Here is a 24,159-nt window from a genome sequence, read left to right as displayed (position 1 = left end):
TATCACAGTCCTTGGATGTTTCACCACCCCACACAGTTATTTAAACACTATGGATTTGTATCTTGATTATCCCAGTTCATTACTGCCGAGGCATATTAAAATATATGAATTTTATTGACTTTTTGTCACTGTCTTTTTTTTTATTCCCCCAAAAAACAGGATCAAGTCTCCAACGATCAAATGACAAAAGGATGTCACTAGGATTGGTGTTTGTCATACCATGGCCTTGGTGCCATTCCTACACCACGGCAGCACCAGGTTTTACAACAGCATGCTGGCACAGCTCATACTGGATTGCTCACTAGAACTCCTATTCAGTATTTAAGACTTACATAAAACATCTTCACAGCAAACCGTCTTGCCTTTTTTTTTATAATGGATCCATTACTGCAATTACATTATGCAAAGTATAAAGGCTGAGTAATGTAACTGCCAGGGTACAGAAAATCAAATGTCTGTCTCTGTTGCTTAGGACACAGTCAAGGCTCATCAAGTAAGGATAATTGTGAAACAACAGGAGCAGGTTACAACTTTCAAGTTCCAGATCACATGTTAGAGGGCTAATTTGCTAATCATTGATTTAGAGATGCAAAACAAATACACTTTCACAGAGAGATTTATCTATTCTATATCTAAATACACAGCAATTTGTAGATACTTGAAAAATATCTAAAAGTACGAAACTTTTTCTTTTTATTTTTTACTTTGAATGACCTATATTAATTAGCATTACTCCTTTTATTTTCATTTCTACTTTACTTTTATTTTTTAACTTGCAGCTCTTTCTTATTACTTCATCAGCATGTAAAAACAAATTTTTGGAACTGATGACGAAAAATAAGTGATGGATATAGCAAAAAAATAGGGTTTTCAAAATTCAAAAATATCAGTTATCATTATGTTATAAAATATAAATTAACTTATGTGATTTAAGCCTCCAAAGTGCTTTCCCAGTCCTTAACTCACTAATCCTTTGTTACATTTTCTCTTCCCTGTACAGCCGTGGAGCAGAGTAAGAGAGTGGCTTTGGGGAGGTGCCTGGAGTCCAGCCAGGATCAACTTACTACACACAGTAGTAGTGTACTCTTTTCATGACTCACAAAAAATCATGAAAGCTCAATACTGTGTCTCTTTCCTCTCCCCAAAACAGGCTCTTCCAGAAGGAAGTATATGAAATAATTCCATATAAATCTTTACCAGGGACTAGCAGATCTTGAATCTAGGCAAGGCAAGACAATCATCCAGTCATACATCACTTCCTATGCATTAGAGGCCATGACACTAAAATGAAATATTCAAATATTAAGCCCCTTTTCTTTGCCCCATACATTTCAAGTTTCCAAGAACAACTACATGTGACAGGAAAAGATACAGTACAGCAATGCCTGAGGATCACACAATGGCAATGAACTGTTAACTTAACACATCTTCATGTTCCCAACAGGCAGACTACAATTGTTCACAGAAAATGCAAAAGATATCAAAATCACTGTCATTCTATCTTAGAAGAAAATATGCTCCTGAAGCAAAAATACTCTGAACATAAGAGTGAGACTACCCAACCATCTTTAAAAACAAAAAGCAAAACAATAAACTACCTCAAAGCATAGTTCACTGAATCCAGTCTCCTTGTTAATGGCAACAAACCTGATTCTTCAAAGAAACATAGAAAATAACATACATAGAAGAATCATCAAAAGAACACATCCAGCCTAGTGTAAAATCATAAAGCTATTTTTTTTTTTCACCAACAGGCTTTGGAAGTCTTTGCATAAGAAACCATTCTATTGCAGTGACGCAGTATCACAAACACTCGCTTTCAACAAGAAAATCAGCTCTTCTCCATAAAGTCTTGGACACAAGAATAACTTACAAAGTCTAGGTCTGTGAGAGATGGCTCTGCCTAGATGGCCCTATGTTTGAGAAAAGAGAGAAAACCCAACAAACAATAGATGCCCAAGTAAAAATAATTAAACTGAATTGAAAACCTGAATAAACTGAAAAATCTAAGCACAAGCCTAAGCATGTCTTCTAATGGACTGCTGTTCTCACTGACAATATTCAAAAGGAGTATTTCTTCTTAAAATCATCAAACAGCAATACAACCTGTTACTTCTTTCCTACTAGTGTTCTCTAAAACATGAAGGATTCCATCATATTTGGGCAGCTCCTTCCATTACAAAGGAGCAAGAACTAAGGTATGCGCTGAAGCTTTAATTTGGAGTGCTACCAGTTGTTTCTTTTTCTTCTCAACTATGCCAAAAAATCACAGGTATTTCATCTACACCAGCATCACTGGCTCCATGTTTACTTATCATGATAGACACTGGTGGGTTTAGCGATGGAATAAGTCTGCCAGTGCATACTGCCTTTTCTTCTCCCAATGCTGCCAAAAATGCCTCCTTTTCCCACTCTCTTGCCAGCCCACTCCTCTTCCACTGCCCACTGAGGAGGCATCCTGACAAACAGCAAAGGGCAGATCTGCACCAGGCTACCTGAAAGCTTCTAAAAACCTTAAGATTGTCTGGTTAGGTGTGTAATAAGCACACATGGAAAGATTTCCAGAAAGACAAATCTACTAAATTTTTTGTGCAGCCCTTTCATCCTATGACATTGGCACCCACATCCCAGGCAGTACGGAACAGAATGTTCTTCCTGCCTCCTGACAGCAACTGTCACAGCCACTAAACATCCCCTAATGCTGGTGATTCCTGTCTTTATTTTCCTTCCGAAATTAAGATGTTTCAGCAACATGAACATCTGGACTAGTACTGCATAATTGGAAAAGTCCAGTGAAGATTTAATTTCTGCTTGGCTAGATGCTTCCCAGGATACTTTGATGAGTTTGTGATTGGTATCTCTCTGGGGAAGTACATCATCCTTCATCTTCCTAAATCCTTTCATTCAGTAGACAGAGTCTCAGTCAAGACATTACCTGATGATTAGCTGTTCCAGACCTTGATAGTTATTGCCTACATAGGATTTCTTCAACAGCTAAATTACATCAACTATTTCCTCTTGCCACCAAATTTCCACATTCCCACAGTACCTAAAATAATATATATTTTTCAAAGCACAGGTTTCTAAGAAGAAGAAATGGGAAGCCTACAAAACCTGCTTAGAAGTTTACTACTCTTTATCTATTTGTATGCAGACAGTGATCAAATATTACATTGGTAAGCATCTGCGTACAGGGTCTAAAAATGTATTAGCAAAGTCTGCATATATTTATGCAGCTGTATTAATAACGCAGCTATCCTTCAGTATTATTTAACATATTGTGATGACATGGAAACTTGTCCATGTTCTTCCAGCAAAAGGAATCTTTCAGGAGCCCACTTGCTGCTGTGTTTGTACAATGAATTATCAACAGTGTGTTAAACCATCTCTTCCACAATCTGTTATTCTTCCCACTGGCCTCCAAAGGACACTTTCCTTCTGTATTATTTTAAATGCCCATGCAAAATCCATGACACAGCAAACCCCTGCCTTCCGTTCACTGAGTTCTCAGGATGTCAAGTAGCACATTTTCTCATTTCTGCATTTGTCACCTTCACTGTCTAGACTGTGCATGCCTTCCCCTGAGGTATACATGTACACTTCCTTCTGGTATCTCAGCTAGTTTGGATTCAGACTTATCACCAAAGGAAAGCAGGAAGTTTAGCACATTGGTCAGCTCCTCAAAACCACTTTAATTTCTTGTATTCACAGCTGCCCAACAAGTGGCAGATAGGACTTGGAGCTTTGTGAAATTTGTCAGTAATTATGAATGGACAACCTAGAAACTGGTAATTAAGTCTACGTTGCTTCATTTTTTGTTCACTTATGTTGATTGGTTGGCAGGGAGGAAACTCACCCAAAATTATGGCACACAGAAAAACTTCCAAACCTGTCTCATTCACTTAGTTTTCCTACCTCCTCCTTGGAATCTCTTTGATTACATTTCCTACTGTTCAGAGATGAAGGCCTAGGCATTGTGTAAGTCCCATTAATCCTACTTTGCAAGCTTACATAGCGCAAAACCACAGTGTGGCTTTATCCTTAGAAGTACACACAGAGATAATAGTCACCTTCCCTGAATTTCTTTCTCTTGACAGCCACATCATTACTAGGCATGGCTCTCACTCCTTTCTCATTTATCTTTGCATGGATTTGGGCATTATTTCTTCTTTGCTCATTTTCTGGAAAGCACTGCTCTGTTACTGCAGTCAGTGAGGCTGCAGACTTACTTCATTTTGTGCCATCTCCCTCAACAACTCAAAATTATTCCAAATTTCAAGCTGAAAAATATATTGCAAATGTTTCCAGTCAATCATTGCTGAAAAGTTCCATATATCTGCTTCTGCTTCCTCAGCTAAAAAAAGAGAACTGTATTTGAAATTTTATCATGACAACAAACCAACTACTGTTTTTATCTTACTTCTCATTAGCTGGAAAAGCTAAATGTTTCTACTACATTTAAAACCCTAAGTCATTGTTCTACACTAGTCTTAGATCACTTAAGTACAGTGTGAGACACCTCCAACAACACTAACAGGCCGTTTAGTCACACTAGCAAGGAGTCAATACAAAACCCTAAATTCCTTCCCCTACCTCTCACGTTTCCTGTATTTCCATCAACTGCTACCAGGAAATGACATCATTCATCTATCCTATGTGGTGCTGTTGGGAAGTCTTCTAGAGAATTCATCTGAATCCTGGAATATCACCTCCTTGAGTCATCCTTAAAGACTAGACAGGTAATCTGAGCACTAAAAAAGCAGTAAAATCTACATTTCAGCAGTTCAGCTGAGGCAAACAGACCTATCTGATGAGTAAAACTTTTAAAGTATACTGCCAGACAGGGGAGTCTGGGAAAGAGGCTGCAGCAAAGCAAACGGACAGTAATTGCACAATTGGAGGTATCCCTTGGCAAACAAAGATCCAACCTGGACAATGTGTTTGATGTCAGCTTCCCTTTCAAAAGGGCATTACTGCTATTCACACTGCAACTTTAGCTTGGTTAAACAGAGCAGCCAAAACTGTTCTACTGCATGACATGCAAAACTTTGGCTTTAGTGCAATGGACCATATTCTGCTTGTTTAAGAGAACTGGAGTATTTTGGACAATAAACATATTATTTAAAAAAACTTGCACATGCCTAATGTGAAGAAAATGCCCACACATTTTATGACAAATTCACTACATTGACAATCCAATACTCAAATAACTTTCAGAGTGAAACGTCAAACTATAAAATCATACACCTTAGACAAAAGCCTTAGAGGGTATCAAGAGAAAAAAAGCAATTGAGGTTAACATTAATTAAATTACAACTGTATTACAACTACACTAAAGGTTTATAAATAGCACGACAGTCTGACAGACCAAGAGAACTCCAATGCAAATATTACAGGCCTGCTTAATCCCCATAAAGATGGGATTAGACATTATCTGATAGATCCTTGTGTCAGCTAGCTACAACACCAGTGACACAGCTATATTTAGTGAAGGTGCAAATAGATATTTCATCAAATGCTGACAGGGAAATTTGTACTTTGTTCCACCTTCTCTCAGCTGGACTGCTGGGCTAGTTGTAAAAGATACTTTTCTGAAAACTTTGTTAAGAGAAAAACAGCAGAGTTTAGAAAACTAGACACCTCCCTAGAGCACCCTATACTTCAAAAAATGCTTAAATTCACCCATACATCCATCAGAATGCCTCAAGTCACAGGCATTCATATGCAAGATAAAATTACCTGAACTGATTCAGATTGAGTATTGAGCATTTATGAAATTAATGAAAAATTGCTAAAGACTTGCACACTTTTGAGTCAGTATTTTGAAATCTATGAGAGCTAAACACGTATCACCAGTCAGCATTAATTTACTACATAAAAAGAGGCTTGTGCTCTCTGTTGCCATCAGTTAGAACCATCCATGGACATGACATGGATGGGAAGACACACACCTACTCCTGCAGCTGTGCTTACAAGGTGTTACTGTTACTCTGCTCCCCAGAGACTTCAAACAGGTGGCAGAGGGAAAATAAAATAATGCATTTTATTCATTAGGATATTTTGCCCAGACTTGCCATGAAGAAAATGAGAGTGCACCAATTATGCATAATTTAAAAAGACATTTTTTGCACATGACTACTGAGACAGTAGCTTTCTACAGCTTTGTAGACACCGATCATGTGAAGATGTTCAGTAAAAGGAAAGTGCCTCTGAGCAGCAGCATTTTCCTAGATTTTGACAGTTTCATTTGACAGCATTAAAAACGATCCTATACAAACTACAAAACTACAGGCTCCACCACCATATAGCAAAGCTGGCATTAATAAATGAAAAAACTTGGAAGTGATGTTTCCACACTCCCCAGTCAAAGGCTGTACACAGCTTCTACTCCAAGACTTTACAGCTACCTCCAACAGCCATGGAGGCTTTTGACCAATACCTTGCCATATTGTTTAAGTACTCACAGACTACACCCATATTTAAGCAACTATCAGGGACCCTACAGATGCTTCCATTCTCAAACAGAATCTCCTTGGTCCAGAGGAGTTTCCATAGATGTTTTAGCAAGAAATGCTGCACTGTGACTTTGCTGCACACACTTCCCTAGTGAAGGCACAGCATCCTGTGACCTGGCCTTCATCTCACTGTACTTATTTTCCTGTCAGATCCAAGTGCTTTCACTTCTCCTGTGAAGAGCAGCCCCTGGTTAAGTTGGCTGTTACAGCAATACTCACGTTTGCAGGCCAGTCTAATGTGCTCAGACATGCCCAGGAGTGGAGCACCACATCCACTGCTATTGTCAGATCTCACTTCTTTCAAAGGACCTGCCTCTAGCTCTGTACAACAACTGACAGGGTTTCACGCTCCCAACTCTTCTTTCATCCACTTCTGTTCCCATATAAGGAACCTGCCAATCCTTCCATCCCTCCCTTCAGCCAGAATGACAGGATTACTTGGCATAATCACAAACACTCCAGATAACTGTATTTAACATTCTTAAGCTAAGTCCGTAGCATTAGTTCACCAAAAGGTTTTTAACACAGACAGCAGTGTAAACACATTTTTGGAAATCTTGATTAAAATTGGTTACGCAAATTGGCTTTCTAAATTTTTATATACACACTCCCAACATTCATTATCTAATAATATTTAACTAAAAACTAAGATTAAAAAAATCAGGTATTACCAATAGTTTTGGAAATTTTTCAAAAGACAGCTTTAAAAAGAAACCTATGTATATCTAACATGCTGTTTCTCAAGGCACCTAGAAGTTATTATGATCCATTGTGCATTCCCAAACAATACAATACTTCATGTCTAAAGTCAGTTCAGGATTTGAAATAATTAAAAATTTAAAAGTAGCTGGAGCAGATGTTCACAGATTCTGCTATGTCACTGCTAATTTCTCCCAATGTATCTGTTGATACTCCAATTCATCATGGGAAAACAGTAAGCTGGAGTTCATAGTAACTGTTAATGTAGTTACTCTTTTTTTTCTTTGGGAACTACATTAGTGAAAGCAAGATTTACAGTCACTGATAATCTAAAAAATCCTATCTGTTAATCCTCTTATTGTCTTTAGGAGGACCTTTCTACACGCTAGCCAGACTTCACACACTGTGCAAGTAAGTCTGTTTATCTATATGGATCTGTATTCAACTCCAACTGAGCTTTGGCTGCAGCAGTTTTCTCCCAACAGTGGCAAGCAATGTCTCTGCATTCCTCCCATGGCACCTGACTTTGCTTCCACTGGGCACATACCTTCCTTTTTTGCCTTAGCTCCCTCCTAAAGAAGATCCCTTTTCAGTCAAGCTGACCTTCTGCCTCATCTGCTTGACTTCCAACATTTTGGAATTGCCCGCTCCTGTGCTCTTAAAAGAGGGTGCTGAAAAAGTGACTAGCACTGATAGAACCAATGATTCCCCAAGGATCTGACTCCTTTATTTATTTATATGTCTATTTTCACTTTCTACTTCTAAAATGTATTCATTTATTCCCATGTTTCTTCACAGCAACTTAACAGAATACTGCAAAATTAGTAAAATGAGGAACATGTGGCTATGGACTTACATTGTTCTACCAACTCTATTCAGAAAGAGTCACAGAAGACAATGGACAACATTTACAAGCATACTGAAGTCACAACTATTAAGAAGTCTGTCTGAGAAATTCACAACAACCATATGTAAAATTGGTATCTCTTCTACATTATACTGATATTTAATTTCTCTTTTAGATGCCTTGAGGATGTACAAGATTTCTAGATAAAGCATGATGAAAATATCTACAAAACAAACTCTCCCTTTATAAGCCTCTAAAATTTGCCTAGAGAGAAATACTGTGCTTTAGTCAATACAAATAGAACCTGAAGAGACATCTTAAGGAAATAATACCTGAATTTACATGTCTTTGTCAAAGTAATAACACAGAGAGAAGCACGCCTGTTCATCTTCCCTACCTTCAAAGTATTTGAAGTGCTCACTTACTAGAAAAAACAGGTTATGTGTCTATTTTCCAGATGAGTCAAGCATATTTACTTGCTTTGATTTCAGGATGGGGGGAAAAAACCTTACAACTGAAACCAGGTGTTCTGTGAACCAGTTTATTACATCAAACAATGTCACTGTAATTCTAACACTACTATATATGTATACACTGGACATCAGAAAAAAAAAAGCCTCAATAGTATCTTCAATTTTTTTAAACTGTTACAAAAAAAATTAGATGTAAAACAATGTTAAGGGATTTTAACCAAATGTCACAAATTAAAATGAAATTGGGAAAACAGTCAAAACTATATTTGAATATAATTTAAAGCAAGAACAGGAACAGCATTTTCATTTACAATCAGAAACTTACACACAATTTCAACAAGTAGAAGGTGAAAAACTAGTCAGCCACCCCGTAGAGAAAGGCTTAGGATGGTCAGCTGCCCTCCCAAACAAATGAACAGAGCCTTCTTCTTCGTGGAAACTTGTAACAAATAAAAATCCCCCCAAAAAGGCAAAAAATTAGTAAAAATGCTCTATACTGGCAGAAAGGCAGAACAGTTACAGAAACACCACAGACACAGTCCTGTGACTGGTACAGTGACAAAAGCAAATTGCACAAACTCTTCAAATAAAGAGGACTGTAATGATGTTTGTGAAGGCAACAGATGAGGAAAGTAAGATAAAGGTCTGTTACATCATATCAGCCAAGATTTTCATTTTAAAGCTGTGTCTCAGATGGGACTAAGTGACCATTATTTGAAGCTGAATATATTTTGTGAGCTGACAGATGTAGAAACAGTGATCAGTAACAGCCTGGAGGTCTATACATCACACTTGAGATATCTGCAGGCAGTAGTTAAGAGAAGTAAACCAAGCAGTAGATGGTTTAATTCACTACATGTTTCCACTGAAAAAAATGTCAAACTTCTGCAGTCCAAAGGACTGAAAACCATGGGTTTAAATCATTAGCTTCACAAAAAGACAAATAAAGGATAACAGTGTACATCATTTTATATTAATGTCACTGAATCAACTTCATTCATATTTTACCATCCCTTCCAGGGGAAATAAGACCACATTATTGACAGTTTTGTGGTGGGTTTTCTTCCAATAATTTATTTATTGAGTTTCAGCCTTCACAACCTTCCCATTTTTTCATTTCACAGACATAGGCACTAGGAAAACACTGTATGTATGCCTTCTTGTATGCTCCCATATCTCCTACCAGTATCTCCCCTAGGCCAGCTTTCCATCCAAACAATCCTCATCAGTGTGGCAATCCTGTTCTGAACAAAAGTATGTCAAGTGCAAACTGGTCTTTGCAAAACTGTACAAGCCAAGAACCTCATTTGGTTGGATGGCTGGGTTTTGCAGAGCCTTCACTCCATCAGTGCTCTCTGCCTCCAACTTGTTACATTTCTGTGACCTTGTCAAAACCTGTAGTTGTGGGGTTTACAGCTAAGGCAAACTTCTCTTTTTTTCACAGCACATACCCATTGAAGATGCTTGCTGCAGATACTATAGGCATCTCCAAGGTCTACAGAATAAAAGGTCCAGGCAAAAACTAGAACATCAGCTACAAGCTGCTGATTTGGCAATGCACTTCTGGTTATGGGATTAAAAAAAAAACCAAAAAAACCAACAACTCCCCCCACAAAAACCCTAAAACAAAGCAAAATAAAGAACCCCACCCATGACACTCCCCTCCAAAAAAAAAAAATCAAACAAAAAAGAACCTCACAGACCAATGGACCAGTGATGCACATATAGAGTGACATAAGCACATCATTGCTGAGAACAAACATATTGAAATCAACACACAGGTATGTGAATGCTTACATATCCAAGGTGATTTTTGTAATTATAAATGGAACTGGATTTTTTGTTGTTGTTGTTATTATTTCATATCTACTTCAGTAAATTCTGGTGAAATCAACATTACTAAAGTTAGGGTACCAACTTATTAGAAGCTGGAACACTGCCCATCTGTCCACTCCCAGCTGTCTGAAAGCAAATATATTCATATCTAGCATATGTTAATGTTTTATTTGCACTGAAAATAAACTAAAATAATAATACGCTGCAGGTATTTTATATTTTATGAACTCCCTGGTAAGAATATAATGAAAAACGAATGGAAAAGATTAGCTCTTTTCCAACAAAATCTCAACAAAATAGGTTATAAGGAGAGCAAGCATAGCCTACAGCAAAATTCTCCATGTAAAAAAATATTTTTAATTCTCTACCAATAAAATTACCAATATTATGTTTCCAATTTATTCTTTAGTGCAGATTGCTACATATCCAGTGTAATGTATTTTAATGAATAAGGATTTTCTTAACCATACTTCATTTTAGTATTCACTCCTCAGGCACACAGTAAGACTAAAACTAGATGACTTTACCATTATTAACTGGAGTTCTCCTCGTATGCTGATATGTTGCCTCCAGATCTAGAGTCTTCTAGTGGAGCTCCATAATGCATGAGGTCCAGAATAGCTAAAAGACCATTCACCTTTCACCACCTAAGCCACACTTTGAGGCATGAAAATCTGAGACAGGCACAAGCACGGACTCTCCCAGTCCTCCTTTGCTAACAAGAAACAACGAAATTCAAAGGATATGGGGAAGTGGAAAAGAAACAAAATAGGAGCAAAAGATTTTGAGAAGTTCAAATACTTTCAATTAAGTATTTCAATTTACTGTAAGCTATATTTTAATTTATGGAGAACAAAAGACATACAATGAATGCCTCCCCCTGCTCAGAGGGGAAATGCAAGTCAAAAGACTCCCTGTTTTCCTTCTGACGAGGAATACTGCCCAAATTACAAAGAACAAAGGCCACCCAAGACTACACGCTCAGCAGCAAAAATCCCCTAACAATTCTGTAATTGGCTATTGAACAGAGATAAACCAAATATTGCTGGGGTGTAAGAGTATCTTGAAAATTTCTATAGCTTTATAACAGAAAATATAGCAGAGACTGCGCACTTTGGGTCAAGGGTTAGACTGGCCCTGCCTACCAAAGCCAAGGGGATTCTTTCCATTGTTTTCAGTGGCATTAAGTTCAGCACAGAAAAGGCCCCAAATCATTCTTAGAGTGCTTCTAGAGACATTACACATCCCAGAGAAGTGAAGTCTCTGAGATCTTCCCAAAGTGTAAACTCCTGATGGAAGAGAATGAAGAGAAAGACAGGCTGCTCCCAGTGGTGCCCAGTAACAGGACAAGAGGCAGTGGGCACAGATCGTAATAGATCAAAAATCCATTTGGACTGAATCCATTTGTTACTGTGAGGGGGACTGAGCACTGGCACAGGTTGCCCAGGGAGGTTGTGGAGTCTCTATCTGTGCAGATATCCAAAAACCATCTGCCACAGTCCTGGGCAGGCTGCTCGAGATGGCCCTGCTGGAGCGGGAGGGTTGGACCAGAGACCTCCAGAGGTCCCTTCCAGCCTCAGTGAGACTGACACTGTAGTAACTATACTTGATTCACAAACGACAGGTGCATCAAGTATGCTCTTCTATTACACCTTTGTAAATCTAAAACATCTCCACTGATTTTATTGACCTACATGAGCTCAAGGACATGTTTTTTCTCTTGTAGAAGCATTTATTAGAAAAATTATTTGTGCCCTATTTCTAAATTAATATGAACACTGATTTTCTTTTGAAGTCACAAGAAATAATAAAATGGTTTAAACAGTTGGTAAAGTACAATACAATTATCTCACTAGTACAAGTGGGTATATAATGCCTCTTATTTGTCATTCCAAAGTGGTTCTATCATTATATGTAATTCAAAAGCCTGAAAAATAAGGTTGATGTGTGTCATTTCAGCACAGAAAATCCAGAAAGTAGAGGCTGAATGGACACTATTCTGCTAAATAACATTCAGAAGTTCTGTGTGCTGACTACAGGAGGTTTTAGCAAATAACGGCTCTACAAAACAATTTGGTGCTGGCTATATTCAAGACATCTTTTAATACTATTCTGAAGCAGGCTAATTTATCTGAATTTCCATTTTAAAAAGAAACTGCAGAAGAATGGAATTTATGCTCTATTTGCACTTACATTCTTTAACAAGCCACACATAAGTATTGAAAATCAAAAAGCAACTTTTTTTTTTTTTGTATTAACCAGAATGTTGCTTCTCCTTTATATTCCAAAGTGTGCATTTTTTAAAGAACTATGATAATAAATGAGAAATCATTGTTTTACTGCTAAAAACTGCCTCTTCTTCCTCCAGTACTGATGCCTGCTCTGGCACCCCGAGCCTGCTGGCTGCCCACAGCCCTCAGAGTCATGCCGTGTTCCAGCCAGCCTGCTGGAGATGCTCTTCCACTTCCCCCCTTCTGATTTACTGCAAGGATAAGATGACCTGTTCAGCCAGTGACTAACCACTCCTCCAAGCTGCAGCTTCTTCTCTGAGCCACACTGAATGCAGAAACTTCTCCAGCACTTGGCTGAACAAGGTAGGGTTGACATCCCACCTTGCTACTGATCCTCTACCTAAGGCTAGAGGATGAAAGCCCAGGGAAAAAAGTGGCAATTTTGTAAAACTGTGGAACTTGGTAAACAGCACAGGCTTAAGTCTACTATGCTTCACACTACTTGGATTAATTATGAATTTCAGAGTAAGTTTAAGCAATATTCCTTAAGTTTCTAGATAAAAATTTTTGCACTCTTGGTGATGCTCAATTGCTGCTGCAAGAAGCAGATGGGCTTTCACAGCTCCTTCTCTGTGTCAGTAGGCTAACAAGTGCTGGAGTTTGCAGAGGAGTGCCTAGCTTTGGGGGAAAAAATGTGTGAATTATGAAGAGCAAGAGGGGAAATCCCTTTAATTTCAATCATAAAATTAAAAATTTCTGCAAGATAGCAAGACAGATCACTGTATCAGAAATCCATACATGTTACTAAGAGCTACAATGTCCATAACTGTGTTTTAATTATTTTGTTAAAAAAAATCCCTCCCAAGTTATAGAACCCCTTTACACAGTCTCTCTCCCCACCAGCTAGCACCAGAACTGTGAGCTGATCCAGTATAATCCTATGCTTCTCACAGTTGCTTAAAATACTTGTGTTAGACTAAGGATTTGGCTACGATGCACCAGAAACCCATCAAATATCCTGTCTCATAATACAAACAAACAAACAAACAAACAGGTATATAGAAAAATCACAGCACAGATTTGAGCATAACGGCTCCGATTTTAATCAATCTGTTGGGATAGTTTGCTATTAGGTCAGTAAATATCTGCAGTGTCACTGGAAGGAAGAGAGGGATGAGAAGAGAGCAATTGCTTTCTGGAAATCAGTCTTTGGTCATGGGAATTATTACTGCACCAGATGCTGGCACAAATATCACTTCTGGTCTTATAAAAACAAAAATCGGCTAGTTTGTTTAAAATACCCCACTTCCATTTAAAAAAGAATGCATATAGCTTTTGGAGGTGATGCCTTGGTGTTAGTACACTGACTAATAAAAACATTACCATAATAAGGTCTGCTGACCAAGCACCAATTCTCTCAGATGCTAAGACATTGGCAGTCCTTCCACAATTCACTTAAAATAAATGAACTTGTCCTTGTACTTCTTCAGCCAAGCCTGTGGTCTAAAGCAATATTTATAGGTTCAGTAGGGAAGTTTAATCTCTTCACAATTCGTATCGCTGCCTATCACCACACAAAGCATTTGTCTCTACAGAGGAGAAAAAAATTTAATGGTCTTTTGTGCATACCTTCTCAGAATTCTTTAAAATTGCACTGAGCATAGAAAAAAAGTAGTCTCTGCCTTCCAGCTCCAAACAATTCTCCACAGGAAGCTCCCATTGAACTAAGATGTATGCTGTGGTAGCTGGACTGAATTTGACAATGTCTTCAGCTGAAACATATATCCAACACACTGGCCCATTCATCTGCCCTGGAAGACTGCTGCTTCTTTTAGTCCATTACAGCTAATAGAAAACACAGTGATAATTTGCATTCATTGCCATTCCTCCTGCTACCAGCATCGACCTTCACACAAGACAAAACAGTACAAGTTGTCTGAATGGCCTGAAACAAAGGTATGGAGTTAGGAGAGAAGGTCAGGGTTTGGTTTTTTGTTTCTTTTGTGGCTTTTTTCTTTTGGCTCACAAAAAGAGCCAAAGTCAAAACAATATTGGTTTACAAAAAATATCTAAACCATTCCTTACTAAGTGTTCTTCCCTGAACAAAACATTTAAGAAAAACATGAAAACTCAGTCGTGTTGAAATTTCCAAAGTGTTGAAAATGTCATGGACATTTGTAACAAAGCTTCACTGTCCAAAATTTAAATGCTGGTCTGGGCTGAAATTTAATTCCTAGGATTTGGCAGCGTGGGAAAGTCTCTTAGCATAACAGTTTAATGCCAGAATCAGGCCTAAAAACCCAGCACTTTACACTGCTATCTTACACACCTGATATGCATCACAGTAACTGATGTGTAACTGACTCATAACTTCAGCTGTCTAAAAGTTCAGTATCTGATCTAATCACCTGGGCTCTGTACAGAAGCCATGGAAGGAGATGTCCACTTCCAGAAGGCAACTAATCTCACCCCTTCCAAGCCCCTCAGCTGGTTATCACGAGAGCCAAAGTGGTGATGTCCACAACCAGTGAATGAAACACAACAGGTAAATGAAACAGCAAACGACAGCAGGCTTGGTTACAGCAGGTCACCCTCCCTGCAGTCTTAGCACACATCAAGGTACCATGCCAGGATGTACCAGCCAAGATGCTCCAAAGCAGTGCCAGGCTGGGGGCACAGCCCTGATCAGAGGCCATTCCCAGTTGAGCATCTGGATGCAGACAATCTGCTGGGGGTGGGAAAGGGGAAGAGACTTTAGCCGTGTGAGCCACAAGTGCCACAGGACTGTGCCCACCCTGCTTTATTTATTACTACAACTGAAGCCACTTCAGATTGTGTTCCCAAATTCTACATGGCTAAAGCCATGCAGAATGACTACATACTCAGTCACTGAGGGGCAAAAATCAATCAATCAATCAATCAATCAATCCCAGAAAGCCTGTTTGCTGGTCACTGGCAGAGCCAGAGTTAAGCTGTACCCTTAACTCCTCTCTGCCAGCTGTCATTAAATCCAATCTCACTCTTTTGATTTTTGGTGGCTTTGTTTTAACACCAGGAGAAGAAAGGAAGAAGTGTGGAGGGAAGCACTCAGCCCTGGGGGAGTGAGACACAGACACAAGGCTCCAGCAGCTGTCACTGCCTGGGCACTTCTACTCAAACAGTCTGCAGAAAAAAATCTTCATCTGGTATGAGGTAACGAATACCAGGAAGGAAACATCAATATCCATACATGTTCTGTCTTGAAAAAAATACTAAATCCAGCTAAAGAACAGTCTATCAGGCATCATTTTTTCTCAGCTTCTTATGATTGCTTCTCCAAAAGCAAGGATATGGCTCCATGAGCAACACCTCTAATTAGCTGTTTTCCCAATTATAAGCCATCTGTGTTCACTCTGTGTTATCTAGTCTGAAGCTACATCCCTTGCTGTTGTTCTGAGCACTGAAAACAATTAAGTTATCCTCAGAACGTGTCCAAATGGAGCAACTCAGCTTTGAACCCCTCCAGCAAGAACCAAGTTCAACAAGCACTGATCTCAATCAGCTCAGACTCTGACCCAAAGACAGCAAGAGAGAATACAGCTGGCACATGCATATGAACTCAGAGAAACTTAGCATTTCCACCAAATTGGCCTGGAGAATAAGTGGGAGTCTTGCAGCTCCATTGCCTCTAACTTCCACTCTTTCACTGGAATTTAACTACCCTGTCAATGAGACTCCAATTTACATTTCTCTGTCCTTTGGTTCCCAGAATTTAACCATTTCAAGAATGGTGTGATTTATTTTAAAAGTCACATTAAATAACCTAGATAAGATTGAAATTGAAAAGCAATTTTTATTTATATTTTCTGATCTAATTATTTTTCTGGGAGTTGGCCAAGAAAGTAGTATGTGTGCATGTTAGTTATAAATTGAATTATATACTTGCATCAAATTAGCAACACTGAAAGCTAAGACCCTTTGATAATATTAAGAATATCAAAAAGGAAATATCACAGTAAACATCAGTGTGCTGTACCAGAACTGCATCTTACTTCAAAGATCTGTCAGTGCTCTATGACAAGGTCAGTGTCCATATGCTCATTCCCATTTCTTAACTTTTGTCAAGACTCCCAATAAAAACAACTTTGGAAGAAGTCACATGATGTGAATGCTTCCCCAATAACACCTGGATAGATACTTCAGAGGATCAGGTTTTCAAATTCTGCCAACATGGTCAGAGATTCAAACAGCCTCAAATAGAGGCTTGAATGCAACATATCTCACATTCCTGAATTCCCAATTACCCTGAGTCATCTAATATGCATGGAATTTCTGTGTAGCTGGTTAAAAAAGTATTTGAATTCTTATTTCCTCTTAATTAGAATTAATCTACTTGAGTAAGTTAATAAGGTTTCATAAAAATGGATGGTTTGTGTAACTTCTAACACAATTAAATATTAATAAACTCCTGTGGGAGATAGATCAATGGAGTACAAAATGTCTTCCTGAGTTTTATCTTACAACATGTCATTTTAACCAGTTATGTATTTCTCTATGCTCTCTAAAGTTTTATGCAGCAGTAGAACAGTGATGAAACCACAGAGATAAATCTCAACATTTACAGAGTAAAGAACTGTGTCCATGTCCTGCTCTGTTTCAAGAATGGATTCTATCACAGTCTGATAAAACTGACCATCACATATGGAATACACATACATAACCCATCTGAAATACTACATATAGTCCATCTTGATGATTAACCTGAAATTCCCCTTCTCTGGCCCTACTTGCAACAAAACCAGAATACTATAAAACCTAATTACATATCCAATCCTAAATGACAATATTAAATCACCTTTTTCCATTTTTCCTTTAATTCTTTTATGACCTTTTGTGAAATAACATTTCTGTGTTTCTGGGGTTTGCTCGTTTCCTCTTTTCTCTTAACTAAGGAAGAAGAATCATAACTTCTAATGAGCTATAACTGTTACTGAGCTCCACTTCTAAGCTCAATAACATAAGGTTGGCAGTACACACTTCATGTGATAAAGGTGTGGGAGACACTGGTCAAACACCAGGCAATTTTTCTTGAATTTCTAGCAGTTTGATCTAGAACATACATAATGGAAGTCTGCAGAAAGCTTTACAAGTATCTTTTCTTTCTTTTTAAATTTTGATAATAAATATCTGTGCTAAATAAAAATAACATAACCAAAATGAAACAAAAGCTCCCACATGAAATATTAAAACCTTCTGGTTATCAGTTTCCCAGAACACTTCAGTCTAAGTTCCCAGACTCTTCAACCCACCCATTTAATGACCAGTTCTTTCACTGACATATTTACAGAAAGTTCGTATTATTTAAGATTTCAAAGCACTCGTTAGCAAGAGGCACAACAGTAGCACTTACCCTGACACTCCTTGCAGCACTTGCCATCCACGTAGGCCAGGGCAGAGTTGAGTGGGCACTCAGCAAGGGGGCAGACCAAAGCCTCGCACTGCACGGTGCCATTCTAGGAGAACAAAAGGGGCTCAACTGGTGGTTTTATTTAGCAACAGCAGAGATGTTCTCAAACACAGGAACTTGAAAATCTATTTTTAAATGCAATGAACTTTCTAACAACAGCCAAAAAAGACAGTTTAACATGGGTCTTTTAATAACTACAAGAACAGAAACCACACCTTCAGAATGTCATACATACAATTTTTTAACATGAATGATGTGCTCTTTGAGATGATAATGATCAATTTTTTTTTAGAGGCAAATCTATTTGGAGGCAAAACATTCTGCCAATCAGCAAAAAAACTGACAGATTACTGTGAAATGACAACTGCAGAGAACAATACTCTGCCTTCTCATTTTATGTTAAGAGACAATATATTTCTAAAAGGTAGCAATATTATAGATGTGAGAAAAAACCAAGACAAAAATATATAATGAATTTAACTTTCAAATTCAAATAATTTTAAACGGCTATCAACCAGATTTGATACCATAAAATACTAAAAGCAAAATGAATATCCCTCCAGAAATATAAAGGTAAAAAAAATACTGAGCTTAAAGAGACCCATTTAGCCAATGATAGGTAGCAGCAAATCAGTCTAAGGTGCAGTACAGACAACAACAGCCTTTTCACTGGCTTCTAATGGCCTTTGGATTAAGCATGTAATGAGTTCCAGTGGAATGAAAGAGTTTTATATGAATGGACAATAATACAGACGCCCTAGTTTGGTACCTGAAAGGATACTTGCAATCACATCTGGAGTTGTGATACCTTTGGGAATTTTCCATCCACAAAATCTTTTTCATTTGTAATATAACAATCCTTGCATATGACCCTGACATTTTACTTTTTATTACTTATTGAGGTGTAACCAAAGGCAACCAAAGGAAATCAGGCACAAGGGATCTATTAAATCATTTGCTAAGAAAAACGCAGTGTTTATGGTGACAAAAAGCAAGGAATTAGAATTCCAGAGAAACTGTTTGCAACTCAGTGCAAGGCAATAACATTATAGCTAAGTATATTGCCTAGCACCTGCATATAGTAACAAGAAATACAAGAGCTACACATGCTAGTAAAGAAAAAAATACAGGAAAACACTTATTAATACTATTCCTTTGATTTAGAACAGATTTTGGAGTTCTTTGTTGTTAGTACCTAGCATATGTCTGGAAGTTCTCATTATGTTCCTCAATAAAACTAGTCAGAGCAAACATTGGAGTTCCTGACTCTCCACTCAAACCATAGCCATACCATGCAAGTGCAGTTCTTACAGCCATCCGTCCAGGATTCAAACTCTCTGTAGGTTGTGCCTTTCATTGTGCAGGTTCTTTCACAGTAGCACTGATCCAGCTTGTTCATCCTCTGCTCAGCTTGAGACAACTATATTTACAGTTTGCAAAAACATTTTGAATTTTTAAGTGGCTTCCACATAAGTAAAACCACAATTCAAACTGTCCCCCTCATCATCAAGTACACAGATGAGAGAATAGTTTTAGGAAAACACAGTCAGAGACAACAGAACAATTGTTGTTAAATACAACATGATCAAACCACCAGTCATTCAGAGACGGAAATTGAGAAGACACAATGCATTTCATCTTTCTTATCATGACATCAGGGATGTCATGGAACAAAATGAGCAGGTCAAGATGGGTACAGCTCCTAGTTTCTCATCTTTGTAAGTGTGAACTGATCAAGAATCTTGCTCCACATAAAGTACTCACAGACAAAGTGGCCAAATGAAAGTAAAGCTCAGAATCAACATCAGCAATTTTTTCTGCACTTCAGCCAAGGCATTTTTAACATTAGTGTATCAAAGCAACTAAGTAAAAGCATTCCTGCAGGTATCTAAAGAACTGACTTTTAAAATCAGATCAGTCTATTTTCACCAGCAGACGTGAATGCTTTTGGTGTAATATTCTAAAGGAAAGAAAGAAGAAAGTTCTGCTTTGGATTCTTAGTTCCTCGTCTTGCATATATTTTGTCTGAATGTGCCTTTGGCAGCTCAGGTCTTAAAGTCTTGGTAAGTCTTGCTGTAATAAACACTACAAGCACAGTTACCTATTACGTTCCAGGTTTATTGATTTATTAGCCCTATAGGTAGAGTTTGGTCCTTGCTTGGGGATTTGGATGCTCTTTACTATTAAAATATATGATTCTATAAAAATATAAAGCACAAGAAAACTCTCTGAAATGAGAATTTGTATATATAAATTAGGCACAGGTGTATAAAGATGTAAACATACCATGTAGGGATGTTCTGCACACAACCATGTATACAACCCCATACAAACGCGAATAATCTAAAAATACAGCAAATAAAGACTGGCAGTCTTTATTTCTCCTGTGACTAGAGTCCTAGTAAGCATTACCTTAGCTGATGTTTTTGCTAAAATGTCTTGCAGTTCCATGATTTTCTGCACAAGTCCATGGAAGTCATTACAAGTTGGGCATGCTGTAATAATACAATATGTGTTGATAAATTAATTCACAATAGGTTCAATCATGCCAAAGTTGACAAACAATACACTTAAATTCAAGGTTTTAAGAAAGCTAGTAGGACAGAAAGAAGGCAAAAAGCACAGCTTTCATTTTGTGATATAAGAATTAATAGACTTACTGCGATTAAGATCCGGGCACTGAGAAATAAATCCTTGAGGCATGACAAGTAATTTCACATCTTGCATTATGCCCTATGTGTAAGTCGAGAGAAAACAAAAGGATACATTATTTTTACCTGTCAAAATTATGTTTTTTCATTCACCATGTAAACATTAAAGCCCACACAGAAAAACTACCTGATAAAAACAATACTTATAAATAAACAGCTTCTTGTCTGGCCCCAATTCAGTGATAGAAGAATAAACAGAAATAAAAATAGATAGTTGTACAGGCATACTGAATAATTTTTAAGGAGATAAGATTAAATGTCAAGATATAATTATGTGGCAAGAGTTTGGTGGTTTTGAATTCATTGTTATTTTTAGTCAGTCACTGCAGAAAAGCTTGCAAATGACCTTTAAAAAGTAATTTGAAAGCAGCTGCAGTTTCAGTTACTTAGAAATACACTTTCAAATAAAATGCAAATTTTTACAAGCTATGACTCTTAAATAGATTTGAAGATTTAAGAAACTAGAGGCAAGAAAAATATGTTAATGCAAACCCTTAATGGGTTTGTGCTGGTTTTGGCTGGAGCAGAGTTAATTTTCTTCACAGCAAAGTAGCTGGCATGAGGCTGTGTTTCGGATTTGTGCTGGAAACATCCCTGATAACACAGGGACGTTACAGAAATTACACAGCAGCAAGGCCTTTTCTGCTCCTCCTACCACCCCAGCAGTGAGGAGGCTGGCGTGCACAAGGAGTGGGGAAAGACAACCAGGATACCTGACCCCAACTGACCAAGGAAGTGGTCATGTCTGAGACCACAGCATCATGCACAGCACTGAAAGCTGGGGCAAGAAGAAGGAAGCAGGGAACATTTGGAATGATGGCATTTGTCTTCCCAAGTAACCACTGCAGCTGACAGAGCCCTGCTTTCCTGGCTGAACACCTGCTTGCCCATAGAAAATGGTGAATGAATTCCTTCTTTTGCTTTGCTTGCTTGATCTATTAAACTCAACCTCAAACAATAACTTTTCTGGCTTTTACCGTTTGCAATACTCCCCTGCATCCCACCAGGGAGGAAAGTGAGGAAGTGGCTAGGTAATGCCAGCTGGGGTTAAACCACAAAAATTCTGATGGGGATCCTTCCATAAAGCTTGCAAAATGCTGAGAACCTATGTGTCTGTTACACAGCTACAGAGTTTCATTTTGTTAGGAACTCAGGGAGATATCAGCATGAAATTCAACTATGATGTCTGGAAAGGGATGGTTTCACCCAGAACAGATCTCATGCTTGCAGGAAGATTTTACATGCTTAGTTAAGATCTAATTAGAAGCCAGTGTGCTGTTCTCCAATAGCAAAAGCCAAAGTGCAATTTCAAAGCAATTCAAGAGCAGTGTCATGATTACAGAAGCACAAACTGATTGAAGTTGGGAGGCACCTCCTGAGATCATCTGCTTCAACTTCCCTGCTCAAACAGGACCAGCCACAGCAGATTGCCAAGTACTGTGTCCAAACAGCTTTTGAATATCTCCATAGTTATCTTGCTTTAGCAAATCTCACAGTAGAATTGCTTTCTTATGTTCAGATGGATTTTTAGGTGTTTCAGGTTTTGCCCATTGCTTATTGGCCTGTCAGTGGGCACTAGTGAGAAAAGTCTGGATACCTCATCTTCATTCCTCTCACAAATTCAGGTATTTATCCATATTGATGGGATCTTCCCCGTACCTCCTGAGCCTTCTCTTCTCCAGGCTTCCAAATCATCCAGCCCCTCATCATATGAAAGATGATTCAACCCCTTAATCACTTTATTTAAGTTCACTTTTTATCTTTCAGGGAATGCATACCTTAAAATAACCGTGTGCAGTATTCCTCTGTCCCAGCCAAAAGGTTGTACCCAAAGGTAAGTCCATGAAAGGCTTCTCCACAACTCTTTCATAAATTCTGAAAAGGAAGGGGAAAACAGAATCCCACGGTGTTATCATTTAATTTACTCAGAGCCCAAATATTCCAAATATGACAACTTTCATAAAAAAACACTCTTTACTTACTTATTGCAGTCCACATGTAAAATCAAGTGAGAAGCACTGATTGCTAAGGAAAGTCTGTGCCATTTATCATCTGCCAAAATGTATGGGAACACTTCTGTGTGGGAGCGATGACTGCCTGAACGATAATGCAACCTGATTTCATTTCGATGACCGCTGCTCTCCAGCTCCAGGTACCTGTACCATAAAGGGATCAGCATGTCATGGACCATTCTCATCAGCACAGCAACATTTTACACAAGACATCCCATCATCAGGCAAGAACTATTTAAAAGAGGGAGAAAAACAAGCAGACATGAGAGCAAAAGTAGACCCTTTTCAGACTTCCACTGCATTTCTCTTCTCAGCGACAAATATCAGCAGGTCCAAACTTTCATGTAACTACACAAGATTCCAGGCCAAATATGTCTTCCTCTAACAAAACAATTTTCCATAACATGATCTGATTTACACTATTATAAATAATTGCCTTATACAATGAAAGCATAATAGGGATACTCTGAAGGCATGAATGCACAAAAGATGACCCCAAGTCTTGCAATAGGGACATCACTAGTAATTACCAAGGGAAATAAGGACTGAGACTGAACACCTCTTTATTTGCTTTTATACATACTCTTACACCTTCTTTCATTTTCTGTAATACAATTTCTCCAAATATATATAAAATCAAGAAATGCTAACTCATCAGAACAATTTATATATGTGTATATATTTGCTTTATTAAATTACTAATTTGTGTTTTACTAATGTGTATTTGCAGGCTGCATGTACACACATAAATACACACATCTATATATGTATGCACATATATATGTAAATATGGATATATATAGAGCAGAAACCCAGCAGTGCAGCTGTGCTAAGTGAACCTAGCAGATTGCAAACACAAGCTTTGATAGTTAAATTCCAGCTGTTCAATTTAAGAAGTACTCCATAACCAAACTTGGTTCTTAGACAGGCTGTCTCTCACGAGTTGGACATCATCTGAGAAAAAGTCTGACTAACGATTTCTCTTTTTAAAGTACTAGGTTTCTCATTTTAAAATTCCCCAAGAAAAATATTTTTTACACAGGAAAGAGAAACAGAAACAGAGATTTTCTAATAACCATTTGCAACCTAAAGAGCAAGGAAAATAACGGATGGGGTGAGATACACAACTGGGAAAACAGACAATTCATTTTTGTCTATTTTTGTGGCTACATCTGCAGTCAGACATAACAGTGGCTTGTAACCTGAGTGCACATCCCTCCTTCCTTCAGGGTGTTCCACAGTGGAACATACCTAGCAACTGCATAAAAACCACTAGCTTTTTGCAAAACCAGCAAAAGAAAATTTCTTCTTTCTCCCCAGTATTAAGAAAGAAATCAACTAGAGTCAGATATAAATATCATAATTTGCCTCCTCATGGCCCAAAAATAA

At 38.0% G+C, this 24,159-nt stretch overlaps 1 protein-coding gene across 1 annotated transcript in view; it reads right to left on the bottom strand.

Moving 5' to 3' along the window:
- Nucleotides 1–24,159, bottom strand: part of NELL2 (neural EGFL like 2) — a 135,143-nt gene that overhangs the window by 82,131 nt on the left and 28,853 nt on the right. Inside the window, exons 4-9 of the mRNA XM_063396595.1 lie at nt 22,741–22,914; nt 22,537–22,633; nt 20,708–20,780; nt 20,460–20,542; nt 19,339–19,467; nt 17,991–18,093 (exon numbers count right to left, since the gene is read on the bottom strand). Coding sequence (XP_063252665.1) covers nt 17,991–18,093; nt 19,339–19,467; nt 20,460–20,542; nt 20,708–20,780; nt 22,537–22,633; nt 22,741–22,914 — 659 coding nt within the window. The remainder of the gene's footprint in view (nt 1–17,990; nt 18,094–19,338; nt 19,468–20,459; nt 20,543–20,707; nt 20,781–22,536; nt 22,634–22,740; nt 22,915–24,159) is intronic.

This window comes from Prinia subflava, chromosome 4, assembly GCF_021018805.1.
Source record: "Prinia subflava isolate CZ2003 ecotype Zambia chromosome 4, Cam_Psub_1.2, whole genome shotgun sequence".
In the NCBI taxonomy this organism is placed as follows: Eukaryota; Metazoa; Chordata; class Aves; order Passeriformes; family Cisticolidae; genus Prinia; species Prinia subflava.
The sequence above is the reverse complement of the archived record's forward strand: the minus strand, read 5'-3'. Positions and strand labels throughout refer to the sequence as shown.